This window comes from Bubalus kerabau, chromosome 4 (genome assembly GCF_029407905.1).
Source record: "Bubalus kerabau isolate K-KA32 ecotype Philippines breed swamp buffalo chromosome 4, PCC_UOA_SB_1v2, whole genome shotgun sequence".
NCBI lineage: Eukaryota > Metazoa > Chordata > Mammalia > Artiodactyla > Bovidae > Bubalus > Bubalus kerabau.
In genome coordinates this window covers 140904939-140927824 of record NC_073627.1, presented here as the reverse complement: position 1 = coordinate 140927824, position 22886 = coordinate 140904939, and the positions used below count along the sequence as shown (strand labels likewise).

The 22886-nt window shown below is 39.4% G+C and overlaps 1 protein-coding gene across 2 annotated transcripts in view; it reads right to left on the bottom strand.

Moving 5' to 3' along the window:
• The window catches only part of PPP2R2A (protein phosphatase 2 regulatory subunit Balpha), an 80582-nt gene extending 58046 nt beyond the window's left edge, over nucleotides 1–22536 (bottom strand). Inside the window, exons 1-2 of one of the 2 annotated variants that reach the window (XM_055578774.1) lie at nucleotides 22227–22536; nucleotides 20311–20385 (exon numbers count right to left, since the gene is read on the bottom strand). In XM_055578774.1, coding sequence (XP_055434749.1) covers nucleotides 20311–20385; nucleotides 22227–22233 — 82 coding nt within the window. In that variant the 5' untranslated portion in view covers nucleotides 22234–22536. Of the gene's footprint in view, nucleotides 1–20310; nucleotides 20386–20780; nucleotides 20833–22226 lie in introns of those variants that run through there. The other variant, XM_055578773.1, reaches the window with a different exon arrangement.
• Between the last annotated feature and the right edge of the window lie 350 nt (nucleotides 22537–22886).

The following is a 22886-nucleotide window of genomic DNA, read 5'->3' as shown; positions in this document are numbered from 1 at the left end:
GCCCACCAGCTGATTCGCTCTTCCAGTGAACACAGCCCTTCCAATCTCCTCTGAGCATCTCACAACTAAGGATCATCAGATACTGCAGTCTACTAACACAAGAAAAAAAGGAACTCAAAGGAAACAGAATACCAAGATTAGAATTGATCCTCTCAAAGACACTCCAATCTACAAAACAAAGGTTGCTGAAAAAGGAAAACACCACAAAAAGCTTTTAAAAATAGTCGGATTTGTAAATATCAGTGAAATAGTTGGAAACAAAAGTGGGGAACTCTCCCAAAAAGAAACAAAATGTAAAGCTGATGGAAAATAGAAGGGGGAAAAAAAAACCCACAAAAACTAAAGGATCAATGCAGAAAGTCCAAGACTCACATGTCAGGAGTTCCAGAAAGAATAAGAGAATAAGATAGAGAAGGAAAAAACCCCCGAAGAAAATGAATCTACAAGTTGAAAGGGGCCAATGAGCCTAACTAGTGAAAAAGATACACCATGCCACATTGTCCAGAGAGGGAAAAAAATAGTGAACAGAACAGCACGAGGTTTCTTAAATGCCACACTGGACTCTTAACAGACAGAAGAAATGCCTTCCAAACTCTGAGGAAAACTGATTCCCAATAACTAGCCAAACCCAACAGTGTGAAAACAGAAAGACATCCTTTCCAAGCAGGTAAAAACTTCTACCAATGGAGGGGGGGAAGAAAAAACGAAACAAAACATGCCACCCCAAAACTGGAAGATTCAACACAGGAAAAACAAAAGGAACTCCCACAACGGTGATGCGAATATGATAAGAACAAAGAAAAATCCCAAAGGTATGCAATAAACCTAGAAAGCACCTTCTGTCTCAGAGGGACAGAGTTCAAGGAAAAACTGAAACTGGTAGAACATCCTGATGTACTTTAAAATACTATCAGGAGAGCTGGTCTCTTAGAGGATTTGAGGGTGATCCAATGACAGATTCACAGAAAATGAATCACTCCAGACTGAAACAACACTATGGAGAACTCCAGGGGTCAAGGGGAGATAAACAACTGATTATCTGCTTCTTTTAGCCATGTAGAAAATTATATTGAAAAGCTGCTGAAAGGTGCAGAAAGAAAACAGGGATGGTAGATTGAAACAAACATCAACAACAACAACAAAAAAAACAAATGGAAAGACATGATAATTAAAAACTCTAGACAAAAAATGTCATAACAGCAATGATATAATTCATCATCTGACAGTGGTGAACAGTATCTATATGGACATAATAACGTCTACTTCTGTACTTCTTTCGCATGATTACTGTAACAAATTAACTTTAAATCTGGTGGCTGAACACAACACAAATTTATTTTCTTACAGTTCTGGAAGCCTGAAGTCCAAAATCAGTTTCACTGGAATAAAGGTATTGGCTGCCTAGCTCCTTCTAGACACTCTAAGAACGGGATTTCTTGCCTTTTGGAAGCTGATGGAGGTCATCCTTTGGCTTGCAATCCTTTCCCTGCATCACTCCAACCTCTCGCTTCTGGGGTTGCATCTACTACTTCCTCCTTAGATCCTAATCTCCTCCTCTTTTCCTTACAAGTACCCTTGTGATTATATTCAGGGCCTAGTAGGATAAACCCAAATAACCACCTCATCTCAAAAAATTCCTAATTTAACCACATCTCAAATCCCTTTTCCAAGTAATATGCACTCATTCCCGGGGCTACAAAGTAGAGATCTTTTTTGGGGGAGGGAGGCCATTATTCAGCCTGCTACAATTCTGAGTACTGGTGTAAACAATGATAATGGGACAACAATCCTGAGGAAACAGCAGGAGTGGTAACAGGGGCAGAACAGAGCTCAATTCTTAGCTACTATTTACATCTCAGGATGTCTAAAACTGATAAAAGAACAACTATATGAGCATACTGTTTAGAAACAGGAAAACAAATACCAGAAGAAACTGCTAAGAGAGTCCAGGTGAGGAGGGACAGAAAACTTTTAATCTTCCTCCAAAGCATTGTGAAACTACTGATTTGTTAAATTATATACATGAACTATATGCATAAAATGAAAATCAACCTAAAATAAAACTAAGATTAGGTGGCTGGGGAGGGAGAAATCCTGGTGGAGAATGAAAAGGTAACTCAAGGCTAGTGAAGCAGAGGAATCACAAACATAAAAATTAAATGGTTGCTCATTTATACTTATTAAAAATCTGTGTTAAAGGTAATGAAACAACCAATTAAGGAGTTAAGACTTCACTTCTTAAACTCATCCTTTTCACAGAACTGGGAGGCCATCTACTTATAAAAGTAAATCATTAGCAAAAGCAAGGCTACAAGTATAGTAAGATCTTGGCCTGAGCTAAACTGCACTTGCAAACACAAACTTAACCCAACAATTACGGATGGCTGAAGCATAGTACTATGATGCAAGCTGTTCTGTTAACACTAGTACAAAGCTCTCCAGGAGTTGTTTATTCATTTACTGAACAAACGTTCACTGATGTGACAACCATACAATGGATCTATTCAGTCTGTCAGAAATGCTAAGTCAACAAATTAAGTTACTACCCTACCTGTTCTCCTTCCCCTAAAAAAGGCTATAAACCGCCTGGTCGCTCAATCTGTGGACCGCAGTCCACCAGAGCAGCAGCAGCAACATGGCCATCACTGGAGCTGGTTACTAACGCAAAATCAAAGGCTCCACCCAGGAAATTCACAAGCACATAAAGCTTGACAAGTACTTGTACTGGGCTAACACCATACCTTCCGACAACCAAACAGCATACTTCTAAATAGAATGGAGGAGACAAATAAGGGTGCTCACTGGTATAATAAAACTTTCTCTTCAGACTCATGTAGAATTTTTTCTGAGTTATACATATATTCATCAGTCTACTCAAGGTTTGGTAAAAGATTCAGATCATCATAGAAACAGCTAAAGAGTGAAGGAAAGAATACTGAGAACACTTAAACAATATAGAAGGATAATGCACCTATAAAGTTGCCTTCGACATGGGAGGGGGGTTGGGGGGATATGAGAAAGCTTTTTAGCGCCTCAGTAATTAAAGGATCAATACTTCTAAGAGGATTTTCCTCGTATCACAACCTCAGGTGTCCCAAACTCCACTCTTACATGCCAAGGGAAAATGAAACTGATGGTGAAGGGTGCTTTTGGGCTCTACTGCCTGTCTCAAGTTCCCCCTCACTCCCGAACTGTAGTATTCTTCAGAGAAGATGCAGAGTATACAATCAGAGGGAAGAAGAAAACATGGAGGAACTTGAGATAAATGGGAAAAGGAAGCCAAAAAAAAAAAAGGTTTGAAATTTTGTTGCCACAGAGTAATTTAGTTAAATTAATAGGCAAAGTGCCAAACCCCAGCCTAACCCCAATTCTGATGAAACTAATCTTCCCACTTCTGTGTTTGGATTTTCCAAATTCCTAACCCAACCAAGTTACAGCTGTATTCATGGCAACATACCCTGGTTCAAAGTGTCTATCAGTTCAGTTCAGTCACTCAGTCATGTCCGACTCTTTGCGACCCATGAATCGCAGCACGCCAGGCCTCCCTGTCCATTACCAACTCCCGGAGTTCACTGAGACTCACGTCCATCGAGTCAGTGATGCCATCCAGCCATTTCATCCTCTGTCGTCCCCTTCTTCTCCTGCCCCCAATCCCTCCTAACCTGCCCCAAATCTCAAAACCAATTAGGCTTTTTAAAAAAAATTTATGGGCTCAAATAGGCTTTTATTCTTATGTTAATTGCTAACCTGTTAGCATTAAATAGCTAAATAACTGCACCTAAATTTTCTGACCACTTAGTATGTGTCAAAACTAAGGACACACAAGTGTTTAATCCGAATAACAAAGCAAGTCTAGTAATTATCCCCATTTATAGACAGAAAACACAACAGTAGTTCTCAAATGTTTGGTTTCTTACCCTCTGGCCTTCCTTTGCCTGTCAAAAACAAACAAAACCACTTCTTTTAGAAAGTTTCCCCCATTTACCCTAGACTCAAATTATTTCTTCTCTGTGCTTCCATACAACCTCCCTCAGGTATCACATGACTGGGAGCGGGGTGCGGGAAGGGCAGGGGGTAAGGTGGGGATGGTCATACATATGAAAAAGACAAGCGTCCCCAAAGAACAACAAAGGACAGGAACAGAATCTACACACTTAAAACATGCACAAATAAGTGGAAAAGATTTTTCTGAATGGTAGTATTGTGCCAGACATTGTCAACAGGTCAGGAAATGGGCACTGCCATTCACTGGTGGAGAAAGGGAAAATCAACACCAAGTTCTACTGAAATTTGATAATACATACCATTGCGCGCATGCCAAGCTGCTGTAGTTGTGTCCAACTCTTTGTGACCCCATGGACTGTAGCCTGCCAAGCTCCTCATCCATGGGATTCTCCAGGCAAGAATGCTGGAGTGGGTGGCCATGTACATATCATCAGCCATTAAAAAAAAGATCACACCTTTTGACTACTAGCTTCTACTGCTAGAAATATGCCCTAAAGTAATAATAAGATTCCCACAAGGATGTTCATCATAATTTATAATAGCAAAAATTATAAATATGTCCAAATTAAATATATTAGGCATCCCTGGTGGCTCAGACAGTAAAGAATCTGCCTGCAATGCAGAAGAACTGGGTTCGATCCCTGGGCTGGGAAGATCCCCTGGAGGAGGGCATGGCAACCCCACTCCAGTCTTGCCTGGAGAATTCCCATGCTACAGTTCATGGGGTCACGAAGAGTCGGACACGACTGAGCAACTAAGCACAGCAGAGCACACAGCCAATTAAGTATCATATAGCCATTTATCTTCTTAAATGTTAACTGGGGAAAAAAGCTTAATACATAACTATACATGTAATGCCAGCTTTGAAAATACATATTCACAGCAGAAAAAGGACTGTACATTGGAAAAATCTATGCGAAAATGTTAACAGACGTTACCTAAAAATAGTGAGATTACAAGTAATTTTCTTCATTTACTTATGATCGTTTTGAGGTCAAAAGAACCAGGTTCATCTCCTGGCTCTCCCACTTACCAACTGTGTGACCTTGGTCAAGATACTTTATCTAATCCTTGATTTCCTCATCTACAAAATGAAAATGATAGTATCACCCACCCTCAGAGATTAAACGAGACAATGCATGCAAGGTGCTTACACTATAGGCAATCAGATATGTTTCTTGGCGCTTCCCTGGTGGCTCAGCTGGCAAAGAATCTGCCTGTAATGCGGGAAACCTGGGTTCAATCCCTGGGTTGGGAAGATCCCCTGGAGAAGGGAAAGGCAACCCACTCCAGTATTCTGGCCTAGAAATTCCACGGACTGTATAGTCCACAGATTCACAAAGAGTTGGACACAACTGAGTGACTTTCACTTTATGTTCCTTGAGCACTTATTTTTTAAAACATATTAAGAAAGAATAAAATTTTTTAACATTAGCAAATAACCACACAGCAAGAGTTTGATGAAGCTATGTTCTCATCAACCTGAGCAGTACACTAACGTTAACCAAATTTTGGCATTTTACACAATGTTAAACAAATTCCCAAGAAATTCAGTTGAGAATTAGAGATGGTGGATATACGAACTAAAGGACCTATGTATTTACTCAACAGTCAGAAAAACACATTTAAAAAAAAAAATTAGGTCCTTGGGAACCAGCCTACTCTATAACATCTAGAATAAGCCTAATGAAAGAATCACCAAAAAGACCAGGTGGCTTCGGACTCTACCAGGAACAGTAAAATTCAACTAAAAACAGCTCAAGGTCTAATTTAAAAAGGAGTAAGACACCAGGAATCAATAAACCCAAATGTTATTTTTAAAGACACTGATCTCTTAGAAGCTAATTATTATAAATTTTACTTAGCTGTATTTATAGCACACTGATCACATATCTAGATTCACATCTCAAACATGTACACGCTTCTCAGCAACTCTTCAGACTGAAGCTATAGAAATCACAGAGCAGTTAAAAGAAACAGTAGCTACTTGGGCAATTCATTAGATCCTCTCTAAGCATCCTGCCTACAGACCGTGCCCATCATGGACTTCTGGAATACAGTTACCCACTTTAAACCTAAAATGATGAACATGCTGCATTAACTCAAAAACATGCAAATATGAAATGTTTCTGCAATAATAAATATGAAAGTTCTGACAGTGTATCTGCGACATAGGACCTAGGAGAATGGGTAAGAGGGAGAAATGTTTTTACCGTATACCTCCTGTACCGTGTGGATTTATCACTGTATATATGTGTGTGTATGCAGTGGTGGTGGGAGGTGTTTATATTAAATCCTGGTTAGTAAAACACAAAAATAATTGTCTTACATTTGGTTTGTAAAAAAGATATGCAAACTAGATTTGGTTATTACAGAGGGGAAAGTCAGATGTAGATGTGCTGTGTGTGTGAGAAGTACTACTTTTTTCTTTTGTGAATGGGAGTTTTTTTAATTGGCTCTAGAAATTTTTTAAGGAAGGGAATCCTACTTTGTCTCTGTTTATTTTTTAGTTTATTTACAATTATTATGTTTTCAAATTTAGTGTACATTACAGTAGTTTTTACTAAATTTACAGAATTTTGTGACCATCATCACTTTTCTAATTCCAGAATGCTTCCATCATCCCTTAGAAAAATGCTGTACCTACTGGTAGCCACTTCCCTTTCTCCCACCCTTCAAAGCCCTGCTGCTACTGCTAAGTCGCTTCAGTCGTGTCCGACTCTGTACAACCCCAGAGACGACAGCCCACCAGGCTCCCCCGTCCCTGGGATTCTCCAGGCAAGAACACTGGAGTGGGTTGCCATTTCCTTCTCCACTTCAAAGCCCTAGAAACCACTAATTTATTTTCTGCCTCAACATATTTGTCTATTCTGGGCATTTCATACAGAACCATGTAACATGTGGGTTCTACGACTGCTTCTTCACTTAGCATGTTTTCAAAGTTCATCCACATTGCAGCATGTACCAGGCCTTTGTTCCTTTCTATGACTATATGATGTTCCATTGTGGCTACAAACTAAAAGATGCTTGCTCCTTGGAAGGAAAGCTATGACAAACCTAGACACATATTAAAAGGCAGAGACCTCACATCACTTTGTCGACAAAGGTCAGTATAGTCAAAGCTATGGTTTTTCCAGTAGTCATGTACAGATGTGAAAGTTGGACCATAAAGGCTGAGCACCAAAGAACTGATGCTTTCAAACCATGGTGCTGGAGAAAACTCTTGAGAGTCCCTTGGACTGCAAGGAGATCAAACCAGTCAATCCTAAAGGAAATCAACCCTAAATATTCATTGGAAGGACGGATATTGAAGCTCCAATACTTTGGCTACCTGATGCGAAGAGCCAACTCACTGGAAAAGAAAAGACTGAAGGCAAAAGGAAAAGAGGGTGGCAGAGGATGAGACGGTTAGATAGCATCACCGACTCAAAGGACATGCGAAGAAACTCTGGGAGATAGTAGAGGACAGAGGAGCCTAGTGTGCTGCAGTTCATGGGGTCCCAAAGAGTTGAACACAACTTAGCGACTGAACAACAAAAATCCTGTGTTAGTTTTCCGGGGCCACCATGACAAAATACCACAGGTGGCTCCAACAACAGAAATTTACTGTCTCATAGCTACTGAACAACAACAATAATAATGGCTTACATCACCTTTTCTTTATGCATCACCAGTTGACAGATATGAGATCTGTTTCCACTTTTTGGCTATTAAGAACAATGTTGCTATAAATATTCAGGTACAAGTTTTGCGGACACAAGTTTTCAATTCCCTGAGGTATATACATAGGAGTAGAATTGCTGGGTTTTATATATATATATAGCAAATCTGTGTTTAACTTTTTAAGGAACTGCCAAAATTTCAAATGAAGGTTTTGAAACATAGGATACAAAGGAAAGAGACAAAAGGGCATGTAAACTACCACAAACATCTGCCTGGAGAAATCTCCAGTTTTTCATTAGTAAATCCAACTCACAACCATTTGTAACCACATAGTTATGTCTTAAAAAGACTTGAGATATTTGTCATTTTTTTTGAACAACTAAGTATTGTACTAAACACCATCTCAGTATCAGGCAGAGTAACCTCAACCTGAAACGCGGGAAATAATTTACTACTCCCAGCATTATCTATAAAACTTTTACATGGGCTTAGTCAAGGATCTCCTGGTAATATGAACAAGTTAATACCAAAGGCCACAGTGTTATGGAGAATGCTTACTGTAATAAAACTGACCTTTCTTAACATACCTAAAGTGATGGAACCATGTCTTTTTATTTCCCTCACATTCTCCAAAATACTGGGCACTCAACAAATACTTATTGACTGGTAGATGAATAATTAGGGTCTCACCTGAGCATTACTCCCTATGATTACCAGTGATTTATATTTAATCAAATAGTATTTTTTAAAAGTGAACCACAGAGAAGCAACATGGGAGCCTAAAAGGCAGAAAGAATAGTTTTTCTGACTAACTCATAATCTTAGATTAACATTCCTCAACTTCTTTTGGCTTCAGTGTCCTTCTGTACAAAATGACAATGTCTACCTCAAAGGCTTGTTAAGAAATGCAACCTTGGTCATTCCTTATCTACAACTTCATTACAAAGGAATGCAATGTAGTTATCAAATTTTCCTATTATGCTGAAGACTTTGCCTAATTAAAATACACACAAAACAATGTACTGTCTTTATTGTTAGTTTTACAGTAATGAAATGTGACACAAAATCCATGGGATTTTCTACTTTTACCCAGAAACTGAAAAACAAATAAGGTGAAACTTTGGTCAAAAATGTAGATTTTGCTTCATCTTATCCTGAAATGGCCTACAAAATAACCCAGTTCTTGTCCCCAAACTGTTAATCTGGGATAACAGACATGTATCACAGCAGTAACAACCTGTATTTTTCAATATCCTCTAATCTGACACTTCCATTTTCTGCTTAGGGCTCTTCCTGTCTACCTCCAACCACTTACAGAAAGTTCTTATAATGTTCTTCCCCCACAGAACCCCAGGTGTATCTATAAAGAGGCTGGGAGCACACAATGGCTAAGAGGTGCAAACAACGTAAGTGTCTGTTCAAAAGATGAATGGAAAAACAAAATGTGGGATAGACATACAATGGAATATTATTCAACCTTAAAAAGGAAGGAAATCCTGTCATATGCTACAACATGGGTGAACCTTGAGGATATGAAATAAGCCAATCTCAAAAAAACAAATACTATGATCCCATCGGTATGAAGTATTTGAAGCAGTCAAATTCATAGAATCAGAAAGTAGCCTGATGGATACAGGAGTGAGGGGAGGAGAGAATGGGGAGTTGTTTCAAGAGTCCAGTATCTATTTTGCAGATGAAAACCTGTTCTGGAAACCTGCTTCACAATAATGTGAATACAGTTGGCACTACTGAACTGTACCTTTAAAAGTGGCCACAATAGTAAACTTGTGGGGTTTTTTACAGTGCAAAATACATAAAAATATCAAGGCACTAAAAAAATACTTAAAGAAGTTTTTCTGCTAGGAAAAAAATAATTCTCCTTTCAAGGAAAGAAAGAAGACTAGAAGCAATCCCTTCTCTACTACCAAGTCTGATAATAATTTTTAATGTTGCATCCCTGGGTAAGGACTTTGACAAGAATTATTAATTGCCTACCACAGCTTGTTTTCTTGAAATACAGCCCTCTCAATCTATTAGTCAACAGAAAATATTAAAGATTCCTCTTATGCTATTTTAAAAACACACCTACTTCAGGCCCACAAGACTCTCACCTTGAGATAAACTGGGTGGGGTGGGGAGGTGAGGGGTGTGTGTGCATGCATGTTTAACACCAAAAAGGCTGTTTCCACTTTCACACAGAGCAGACCTGAAACTCTACAATGGCAAGTTCTAAAAGGTAACATTGTTTCAGAAGTTCAAATAATTTAAAAAATGTTCCCACCAATCCCTTTTTAATAGACTAATGAAGAAAATTTAGATTCCTTCTGAATGAAGTATAAACAAGTAAAAAATCCAATATATTCCTCTAATATTTTTATCCACGGTTAAAGAGACAACAGTTTTTCAATTGAAAAAAAAATTAAGATGGGACTACACTAAAGCTGTCAAGTCCAATATCTTAGAAGAGGCATCCCTCTAAAATTATATCAGGAGAGTTTAAGTACTAAAAAGATTCCTAAGAAAGAATAATCCTCTTAATAGTATTATTAAAAACTATCATTCTCATATAAAATATCCTTGACTCCTCCAAATTAACCATATAGGCATATTAGCCACAGACAAATTTTTAGATTAAAGCAGAGGTTCTTAAACAGGGTCACTGGTCCATGAATTCCCTCAAACTGGATAAAAGAGATCATTCAAGGACTTCAGAAAAGAAAATTCCAGTTAATATGTGAGCATTCAGAGAGAAAAGCAACATACAGAAACTAAAATTACAAAAGTCTGACCTTGGTACAGTGGCACACAGAAGCATTCAATAATAAACTGCCAAGAATTCCATGTATGTCACAGGCAAAGATCTAGACAACATCTTAGTCAGCTACAGCTAACATTAAAAATGTCCATATTAGTAAAAAATTAGTTTTTTTTTTTTAATAAACTCAGTGTTTAAACATGAATGGAAAATTAGTAAAGCTAGTTTTAAAAGTCGTAAACAGGTTGACAAATTTTTAAAAAGGATAGAAAAATAGCCACAAAAATATTGAAAATACTAAGCAATAAATAGTTGAGACTGCATTCTTAGAATGGAAAACTCAGCAACTATTTAAAAATAGGATTATGCTGCACTTTAAAGCAGAATTTAAAAAACACTGTTCCTTCTCCTTTCCTCTCCCTTAAGAGTTGAGAAACAGTTACCATGCCAATTCTGTGTAGCTCTCAGAAGGGGAGAAGGAAAAAAAAAACACATAAAAACTGCTACATGTTGGGTTCAAAATAAAACACAATGGCAAGGGCACCAACTCATTTCTAATGACCAGGCAGCCAACCCAGAAATGGCAGTAAACTAGGCATTAAGGAATTTTTAATCCTACATTAAGTATTAATGATAGTGGACCTCATCAGAGACAGTGACAAAACCCCTAAAAAACTTAAGGGGTATTTAATTTGGTACCTAAAGAACAGCAAGGGAGTAAGCTGAAACAATCTAAAGTTACAGGAAAGCTTTAAACATTCACACACAAAAGCAGCACTTTATGATTCTGTTTGTTCACTTATCTTGTAGTTCAGGAGACTCATCTAAAGCAAAGGTACAATGAAATTAACAGAGTGAACCCACAGTTGTAAGCTATTCCTGGATAGCAGGATTTCCTTACATTATTAAAATCTGAGGACCCCCAAAGGCCTTTTAAAATATTTATTCATTTAAAAATGTAATAAGCAGCCCTACATGTTAACTAAGAAGTTATAAAAAGAAAAAACTATCGCCCCTCCCTTCAAAATTAGTGTGAAGAATGCCATTTCAGTTCAGTTCAGTCACTCAGTCGTGTCCAACTCTTTGCAACCCCATGAATCGCAGCACACCAGGCTTCCCTGTCCATCACCAACTCCCGAAGTTCACTCAAAGTCACGTCCATTGAGTCGGTGATGCCATCCAGCCATCTCATCCTCTGTCGTCCCCTTCTCCTCCTGCCCCCAATCCCTCCCAGCATCAGTCTTTTCCAATGAGTCAACTCTTTGCAAAAGGTGGCCAAAGTATTGGAGTTTCACCTTTAGCATCAGTCCTTCCAAAGAACACCCAGGACTGATCTGCTTTAGAATGGACTGGTTGGATCTCCTTGCAAGCGTCTCCTTGAAGAGTCTTCTCCAACACCACAGTTCAAAAGCATCAATTCTTCGGCACTCAGCTTTCTTCACAGACCAACTCTCACATCCATACGTGACCACTGGAAAAACCACAGCCTTGACTAGACGGACCTTTGTTGGCAAAGTAATGTCTCTGCTTTTGAATATGCTGTCTAGGTTGGTCATAACTTTCCTTCCAAGGAGTAAGTGTCTTTTAATTTCATGGCTGCAGTCACCATCTGCAGTGATTACATTGCTGCAATCTTTTCAATGTCTCGCTTAACAAAAGATGCTGAGATTCTCTCAACTCCTTCTGCAGTCAACATACCACACCATGTTGTGTAGGTTAAATATATGAAGAAATCCAGTCGTACTCAGGTACGTGGTTGGGAAGGTAGGAACAGTTTCCAGGTTTTTCAGGTAGTTACAGATATCCCTTTGATACTATTGCAAAACTCAACATGTGACAGTTTCTTACAAGTTTGTGGAATCTGAAACCATTATCAGTTGTCTGTTATATTAAAATCCAGCCTGGGAGTCGCAACTTCTGAGGCCATGTGCTGCAACTACGGAAGCCAGTATGTATTGGAGCACCAGCTCCAATACAGAAGCTACCACAATGAGAAGCCCATGCATCACAACCAGAGTAGCCCCTGCTCACCACAAAAGCCCAAGCAGCAACAAAGACCCAGCAGAGCCAAAATTCAACAAATAAATAAATAAAATTACATACACTGAAAAAACCTAATGCTCTTACACTTCAATTTATGCACAATTCTTTAACATCACAGGTACTGGCCATTTGTAAAATTCTGATTCAGTTATGTAGATCTCCCAAATGTTGACACATTTCATTACACAGTATCAAAAATCACTGTCATTAAATATTACTACTGATCTCATCTAAAATTATCTGTAAGTATTCAGAAGTTATCAAGCTCAGGAGATGCATGTTTTCCAGCACTTTCTGAGTTTTGCTTGGAAACTCAAATTTTATCAAGAGCAACAAACACTGTCCACTGCAATAACAGATTCACTGTTTATTTGAGAAAATGTCTGCCAAATATTCAAGTCTCAACAGTCTGTCAGTACAGGGGGCTTCCCTGTTGGCTCAGATGATAAAGAATCTGCCTCCAATGCAAGAGACACAGGAGACGTGGGTTCAATCCCTGGGTCAGGAAGAGCCCCTGGAGAAGGGCACGGCAATCCACTCGAGTATTTCTGCCTGGAGAATTCCATGGACAGAGGAACCTGGTGGGCTACAGTCCATGGAGTCACAAAGAGTCGGACATGACTGAGCAACTAACACATACATAGCTCTTTCTAGTAAAAATGATGTCCCCCAAAAGCAGCTAGTTAGTTCATCTTGAAACCCAAATAACTCACTAATGCTTTTCCTCCAACCACTGTATTCTGGTTTACGACACTTCAGGTGTACTTTCCATTTTGCCACACAGAATGTTCAACACGTGTACTCGAGAGTCAAGACTTTCAATAGTGGAGACTTGACAAAATCCATTTTTACTGCTTCATCAAAGACATTAAGTAAAATGTGCATTTTCAAATGGCTGATACATGCAATGAAGATGACTGTGGTGATACTGTTACCACCCTTTGGTGCCAAGGCCTTAATACAGGCTAAGAAGTCAGCAGATTGACCCATCACTGCTTTTCTATTGTTGGTGCAAATGTCAACAGAATGAAAAAGGCAAATAGTGTCTTAGTATGATTTTGAAAATAGTTTCAACTTCAGAGACCTTTAGAAAGAGAGGCTGCCAAACCACACTTCAAAATGGAATAAATGACCGGTTTTGACAATGCACCAACGTACAAGGACGTACATTACATGTCCTAGCTTAAGAATTCCATTAGCAGAAAATTCAGTAAATCTCCAAGTTGGATTCAATTACTTCAAAACAATAATCTGCTAGGCATTACAAATTAACTCTAAACCAGTCACATTCCAACAATCTCAAACACCTTCACCTTAACTAAAAGGAGCTCACGTTTTTAAGTAAATAAACTTACATTAGGGAAATCTAAAGTTTTGAGGTGAGAATCCTAGCTCCACCACCTGCTTGAGGATACAGTTAGTAAATTAACCTTTCCGGCCTGTTTCCTGTCTCTGTGGAAAAACAACAGCATCTATGTATTTCACAGACTAATAACATACATAAAGCACCTACAACAACACCCGGCACATAATTAAGAGATCTGATTTATGTATGACCAGGCCTTTACTTCTCTTTCCTTCTACTAAGGGAGCAACTTGCAAATCTGTGATTACTCAATTTTAATTTCCATTATCACCCAGGAGAAGGGAAAAAAGATGACAGTTGAGGGCATTAGCTGAAATATCTATTTCCAACCCTTTCATTTTCCTATTTAACAACATAAGAAGCTTAAAATAAAGTTTACCCTTCTCCCTGCAACTCAACTAAACTGGGCAAATACAGATATATAAACACAAAATATATGGCAATCTTTTTTTTTTTTTTTTTTTTTTACTGATTTAATAAAATTAATTCTTTGCTTCAATCTCTCATCATTCTGCTTATTCCACAATTTTCAAGAATTTTAAAGTATAGTTCACTAAAAGAGAGTACTGAGAAAAACCTAAGTGTCATTTTTGGTTTATAGGCTGAGACAATCAACACCATTACTTCGTTTTTTCTTTTTTAAACCAATAAAGGAGTACGAAAAAACTCCTTAGTACCTTAGGAAAAAACAAGGATACTGCCTACTACTAGAGAAATATACTCATCCATGTTGTTTAATGGGCAAAGTGACTACTCTATGCGATGGCACTGCATTAGTACCAGACTTCTGTCCGCAGTAATGCTAGTGTTAAGAGAAAGAAGTTGTCACGTGTGTTACAAAGTGAAAATGTTAAGACCTTCACCCCAAGTCATTAAGTTCTGGAATACAGCCGATGTGCCAATACTCTTAAATTTGCAAAAAACTAGGTTCTACTTGTTTTTTCTACTAACTGACCCTAGTGTGTAAATCTAACATGCATACTACTCTAAGAAACATAGAACACAAATGATGTTAAGTTCTGTTATACTATAGCATTAAACATGCTGAATGGATTTAAAACTGTGAAATTCTGTGATGCCCCAAGACTGTTTCTTAAATTATATTTACTTCATTACTTGGGCAGTATTTAGATTCTCCCACTGCAAATTTTTTTCCCAAGAACTAGTCCACAAGTCTAAGTCCAAAAATAAACAGGAAGCAGTGTTGAAAAGATGCAATACATTTGGATCCAAGTTTCACTGGCTCATGTAGGAAAATCATACCCTAAAATAATACCCTATGAAAGAAAGTTTAAGATGGTCAAATTTGGAGATGAGAAAAATTACACTTAATGAAAATAATAAAAATTTATTATTTAATATTCAATATTAAATAGTGAAAATTTGCATCAAAATAATTAAAATAACCATTTAATTAAAAATTTAACCATGGTTAAATTTTTCTTATTTTTTTTTTTACTCAAAATTACACACTTCAGATTGCCCACATGTATCTGAATTTTTAACAATCCTATGTTCACAAGTCAAATTTGAACAAATTAACAAATTATGAGAATTGTCACTGCAAAAAATCATTAGGAAAAATTCCTTACTGTTTCACATTAAAATAATGAACTTGATTTTCAAATTTGTTGAATCTAGATTTTGAAAACAAAACCAATGGTATTTCTATTACTAAATAATAAGAGCTGGGAAGGAGTCAAGAGATCCACAGCACCAGCCACATGTCAATGTTGGGTGATGGGAGCTCATTACACTATTCCATCTACTTCCTGTAATGTTCAAAATCTCCACAATGAAGAATTTTAAAAACATTTTTTAAAGAACTAGGCAAATTATAAAACAGGCAATCATTAGCTTCAGGGAAAATAAAGGGATGCACAAAAAGTGAGCAACATCGCAGAGCAGTGTTGGCTCAGGAATGAATTATTTGCATCCTCATGACAATGCAAGCACTGATTTCTAATCTGACCATAACACGTGATGCAGCACTGGGGCGAGGGGACAACCACATCAACAGCTAAATCTTCATCTACCAGGGAAGGAAGTCAATCGGAAATGTTTAAAATCAACGAGAAACAGAAATATCATTTTATTTACCAAACAAAATGTAATTAAGCCCAATGGAATACAGCTAGAAGAAGAGTTCAATATAACTGCCCTTAGGAGAGGGACTAGAGAGGATATGAGACAGAGTGTGGAAGGGACTGTCGTTTTTCATTCAAACCCTTCAGAACAGTATTGGATTTTTTAGAAACCTTTTTTACTGTGAAGTCTACCAAATATAGAAAATTAAAATTAATCAATTATTACGAACATCTGTACAACCACCATTCAGGTCAATTCACCATCCCACTTATACATATTCTTTGACTCCACTCATACAGAGTTCAAAAACACACACACCATTTTCCTCACTTTGGCTGGTAAGTTTTTAGTTGCCTTTAAAGACAACTGCCCAGTTTCCGACTCTCCCTTTACTCCCCATAAATGTTCAAGTAATAACAAGAGCTAAACCCTTACTATGTGCTAGGTTTCTTTTCTAGGAACATTAGCTTATTTAATCATCAAAACATCATCATAGGACACATTTTACTGTCATCCTCGTTTTACAGAGGGGAAACAGGTATAAAGAGGCTGAGTTAACTGGCCCAGGACCACACCGCTATCAGGCAACCGGGCAGTATTCCAACCATGCAGCCTAGCACTACAGTCTGTGCTCAAACTACTGTCTCATAAGAGAACAGCTATCAACAAAGGAAAAACTTAAAGCAGAAGATACGATAAAATGTAGTTCAAGCTACCACAAAGGCTAAAATAAAAACTACATGACATGAGACTATGTGAGTGCTAGGGGTTTTAGTGCCTCATCCTTCTCCCAGACAAGCAGCTACATCAAAGGTAAACTACTTAAAGTGCCTGAAGAGCACAGGGCATAGAATAAGCACCTCAACACTGGCTGTAAACATTCTGAAGGGCTTACTTGGACCAAAGGACAATAAGAGAATATGATCAAATGTCAAAATTCTGTCTCAGTTCTGAAATGTGACAGTCGCTCAGTCCTGTCTGACTCTTAGCAACCCCATGGACTATAGTCCTCCAGACTCCCCTGTCCATGGGATTCTCCAGGGAACAATACTGGAGTGGGTAGCCATTTGCTTCTCCAGGGGAATCTTCCCAACCCAGGGATCGAACCTGGGTCCCCCGCATTGCAGGTAGATTCTTTACCAAATGACCTATCAGGGAAGTCCCCCTGAAATGTTCTGAAATGTACTTAAGGAAAAATCCTGAGCCCTGAGTAACCAAGACCACTGTCTTCTTTTTAAATTAAGGCCCCCAGAGAATCCAACATCTCAACCAACTTAACTTACCAGTAGTAACAACATGAGGCCGTCTCTTTTCTAAGACATCTTTGAGAATTAATAAGATCAGAGGACCAGGAACAACAGAAATCACCTAATCCAGTTCTGTTTTCTAAAGGCTAAGCATACTGGAACCCAGATTGACATATACCAGCCTGTTACTAGGATAGAAACTCAAGGTCGCCTCACTTCTTCCTATTATACGGCTATATGTGTATCATCAATCCACTTAAAAAGCTGCCAAGTAAAAAGTATGTCTCAATCATCGTATCTTTCACCCATATTTGTCCTCCTTCATAACCCCGTAACAGTACATTTTTATCCCTCCATTCAATAAACACTGAACACCTACCGGTTCCAGGCTTTGTTCTAAGCACAGCAGTTTGTATGTAGAAAGTCCCACATAGAGGACAAAGATACAGCAGTCCTGCACTAAGCTTATAGTACAACAGTGAAGGTTGGGGTTAATATCTAAATATTATAGATACCAAACGCTATGAAGGAAGATTTTAAATATTTCTGGAAAAGGGAGATGAGTATAAGGGTTACAGATGTAACGTGAAGGATGAATATGATTCCGGTAAGAGTGGGAGGAGTGTCAGGCATTCCAAGGGAAGAAGCGCAAAAAGGAAAAACGAAAACAAAACGAAGACCTCAAAATAAGTACAGGGCTTGTCTGAAGAACAGCATCCATTCACCTGGACAGTGAAACACGTTGGCAAAGAAACAAAGAAGTAGGAGTCATATTGGTGAGAAGTCTCACCTCACATTCTAGGCTAAAATATCATTCATAATCCTGTGGATACAGTGACCACTAAAAATGTCTAAGGAAAATAAACTTGGGCAGCATTTAAGATTAACTTAGAAGCAAAACATTTAACAAGAAGCAAGGAATCATTTAGGAAGTTACAGCAATCCTGATGAGAAATACTGAGAACCTTAACCAAGGTGAAAGTGGGCATGGAAAGAAGATTAAAGCATTACAGAGGTAAAAAGGGCATGCCATGACAGCTGACTGTGTGTAGGAGGAAAAGACAATTTGGAGCCTTTGATGGAAAAGAACTTGGGATGTATCGTTAACAGAAAGCAGGCAAGCCAAAGACTGAGCCAGATGTAATCATTTACAGATCACACTCTGAAGCCAGGGGAAAATGTACTAATCTTTTTTTATTTCAGAAAAATAAACCTTTTCTTAGTAAAATAAACATATCAGACTATAGTATGCAAACTATAGTATGCAAAAATACCCAAATTAAAGCTACGTATTTTGAAAATTGAGTGCTTTTTAAACTCACTACATTTGTATGGACACAGGTACTAGAATAAATCATGTTTTTATTAAAATAATACATACCACACTTCGGCATGTTAAAATGCCAAGAGTATACTGTGTGTTAAAAGTAATACTTAACAACCTCATATGAAAATTATGTAATGAATCAGTAGCAAAATGCAGCTATTAAGTATTAGCAGAAGAAAACTCCTACTGATCCATCATATACGTCACAAACTATCATTTGGTTCAGTTAGGTAAGTTTGAAATCATCAATTTCTTCTGATTAAATAAAATTCATGCGGTCTTTGCCTGTTTAACAAGCAAACTATGAACTCCTTCAGGGCAGGGTTTATGTTCTAGACACATCGGACCCCTAGTGTGTTTAGGAGGCCCCCAGCAGATCTCTGACAAAGGGAATAAATGGAAATCAACAAAGGAATGTTTTTCAAGGATCCAGGACTTTCATAACTTGGTGGGTATTACACAACAGCACAGAACTAATGATCCAATATTTGAGTGCCTACTGTTCAACAGGTAATGGAGTTACAAAATGAGTAACACATGACTCCTCCCTTGAACTTAGGATTTCTTTCTCTGAACAAGCTGAATGCCACAGGCTTCACCAGAAAACCTTGATTTGCACTATTTGTATGACCAGCAGTGAGTCTCGACTCCTTTAAGTTTCCAGTTTCTCATCTGCAAAACGGATGAGGATTCAAGAGAAGGAAACGTGAGAGAGCTGTCTCAGAAGTGCCATGGTAGCCAGCTGGCTCCCCCACACGGCTCCACAAACTCTGATCAGGTACTTAATCAAGAATGACACTGACAAGAGCAAATCCAAGCATTCAACTGGCTCAACACAAGGCCATCATCCTACCATCACCTGGAAAAACTGTCAGAACAAACGGTACACTGACAGGAGGTCAGAAATAGGACCTTATGATGAGGACAATACGATCTAGAGAATTTATAAATTTTCACTAGACAGATTTTTGAAAAGTACCTATTTTAATTTTATCTGAATTTTAGACAATTCCTACTGTAATTCAAGACACAAAATACTATTAAAATTCATACCTTAATATTTCTGAACAATGACGTAATACAACTACTCTATGAAAAATGTCTCCTTAAATGCCATCAAAAATCAAAAATCTTGAAGTTTCAAAAATTGAGAATTCTGAGATATGCTAATAAACAAATCTGGGGGGAAAATAAATACTTAAGAAATTCAACTGATCAAATCCAGTTTCTAAGAATACAGAAGACATGCTCTATATCCATTACACTGTCTTTTCTTATCCACCTAAATTAACCTTTAAAAGACAATTAAAGGCATCATTTGAGCCAGCACTTCTTCACAGAATATGCCAATTTCAACACCACACTCTCAAAGTAGGCAAGTTAAAAAAAAACAACTAAAAACCCCCTTAAAAATGAAAGATGCTATCAAGAATATTTCTGAGCTAAATGCTGATGGCATCTATTTCAACTATCTAAAAATACGGTGTATAACCATGAAAATGTATCACCATTTATTGGTACATGAAATTTACACAGCAAAGACACCTTTACCATATGGACCTTAGACTCTTCTTGTGACAGTTTTATATACATCATTATCTAGTGCTCCTTATTTTAATCAGGAAAAAATAATAAAACACACATAAACAATAAAATATTTTAAGACTATCTTTTAAAACTGTTCTCCCACTGCTTGGACAACAAACATAAAACGTTCTTAAAACTATTACAGACTCAGCTGCAAGGAAGCCCTTCAGCAACCGAGATTTTGAAAAGATTCTATATCCAAATTCTGCATTATTAAAAGCTCTCTTACCTTCTGCTACATCATCGTCTACTGCTCCTTTCACCTGAGAAAAACACCACTGAATATCATTCCCTCCTCCAGCTCCTGGAAAAAGAAAACATACCAATTAAAACTGAGTTCTGCTCATGTTTACTCTCGTAAACACAGTGATGGTATCCATGGCTGGCATGAGACTAACCGCCTGGTACTACCCACAGATACAACCACCACCCCAGAGCACTAATTTGGAAAAAGGTTAGTCCCCAATAGTTGGTATTGTGTTCAAAAGAGAGAGATTCCAGGTCTGAAATATTTATTGTCCGTGTACTATCATCACCACTGTACATAAGTGCAAAACTTTCCTTCCAGTTTTCCTTCCCCTCAAATACAGTAAAAGCCTCACTTCAAGCAAGACCTACCAGAAAAACGTAAATACCAAAAGTCAGAGTTTTTCTTTAAGGGTACAAAAGCCTGCAGAAGAGTTAATAAGGTTAAGCTACCATAAAACACCGAACGAAGAGAAAACTTCAGGAACATTACTGCCTGGGTGAGGAGCAGTGATTCATATGAACCCTATCACCACAGGCGCACATACAGCAAACACAACCTCACCACCCATTTCTTTGCAGTTCATTACCAGCAAATCACTGGCTCCAGACTGAGAGGAAGAGAAACTGAATTGAATGCTGAAGGGACTGCCACAGGAAGCTTGCTTCCCCTCCCCTTCACCTAATCCCTCAGAAGCCAAAGGACCTTGCAAAGAATGAATTCTGCTCATTTGTCATCATCTTGTGCAAAACAACTGTAATTTCACATAATTATTCAACGAGGCCAAAAAGCAACTTATTCATAGCAAACCCTAAGTCGATCCAACGTGTTAACTTTTTTACGGATTTAATGATCTGTCTAAATATTGATGAAAGCACATAAAACTGGTTTAGTCCCTGAATGTTTCTATTTCACTTTCAAGCACAGAGAGGGAAATGTCCTGGATCTATCAAGAAACTGGATCGGGATCTAGAATTGATTCTACTAGATGAATGAAGATATTCAGCAACATCAAAATGTACAAAAATAATCCTCGAAGCAATTGCCTTTCTCCCCCTTCACCTCCATTCCTTGCTAAATATTCCAACCTGGTTTTCTCTCTGCATCTTTTTCCCCCTCCAAGCTTTTACCTAAATCTCTCTTCCGTTGGCTATTTATATCTCTGAACTCCACAACTATTTTAACTAACTCCATGAAACCCTTTTGGGAAAAGGACATCTGCACAAAAGCTAACATGCAAAACGTAAGTTTAAATTACATTTTCCACGCAACTTGCTGTAGTAGAGGCCTTGCACTCTTTGGATGTAAAGGGTAAGAAACCAAAGGCAGAATGGTTCCAGACCCTCCAAAAAATTCAGGCTTACAGTCTCAAAAATATACGTACCCACAGTGGAAAGAAATACACTATGTCCCCATTGTATTTTAACTTGTAAAGCACTCTTCCTTCTCGGTGCAAAATAGATTTATTTGTAAAAACACCGGAGAAGGCTTGCAGAAGGGAGAAAAATAGGAAATACCCGAAGGAAGAGCCGCAAAAAAGCCCCCCGGGGGGACGCGGGTGGGCGGGGGCGGAGGTTTCTCCCGGCCCCCAGGCCGCAGGGACAAATCGGCAGTCGCCCCCACCCCGCCCCACCCACGCCTTACCCCTGGGCTCGCCGGCACACACCCCACCCCCACCCATGCCCAGGCTCCAGCCCTCATTTTAAAAGCCACTGCGATGCCACAGCGACCACTCGCCTCCCCAGAACCCTCCCCACCCCCACCCCACCCGACCAATTCCCTGAAATCCGAGGGGCGCCCCGTGGCTCTCCGACAGGCGCAGGCGGTCGCTAGGGGGTGATGGAGGGAGGAGGAAGGAAGCGGTGCCTTGTCAGTGGAGAGGGTGATTTCTCCTTTACCTGCCATGTTGCGCTGCAAATGGTGACCCTGCTGGGTTCCTCGGGGTCTCCGCTTCCTGAACTCACCCCCCTCACCTGGGGATGGGGGGGTAGAGAGGGCGGATGGCGGCGGATGGCACCTGAGGGGGGAGGGGGCAGGGGTCGAGGGAGAAGGAAGGAGGGGCGGGCAGACCAGCCGGCGGGATGGTGGATTTCACTCAGGGGCTTCCCCACTCTTGCTCTTTCTCCAGCGGCGGCGGCGGCGGCGGCGGCTACGACAGCGACGGCGGCGGCGGCGGCAGGGCAGGCGACTCCACTTTCAAAATGGCGCCGGCTGGCCTGGCCAGTGACGTCACCCGGAGGGCGGAGCCGCCGGGCTGGGCCGGAGGGGCGGGGCGGGGCTGTGGCGGGGAGCGGAGGGGGAGGGGCGGGGGAGCGGCCTGGCGGGCTCCTGGCCCCGCCCCGCCCCGCCCTGCCCGCTGCGTCCCAGCCGGCCTGGCCCGCGCGTTTCTGGTCCCTGGGTGTAACCCTCACTGTGCTCGCTTCGGTACCAGTCCGAGGTCCTGCTGCGCTTCGGTGCCCACACCTTCGCGTCAGTGCCTGCACTCTGGGGCAGGCTCAGTGATCTAGTTAACGTCCTCGCTCGTAAGAGTTGATGGGGTCCTGTGTCTTTTTAGAGAA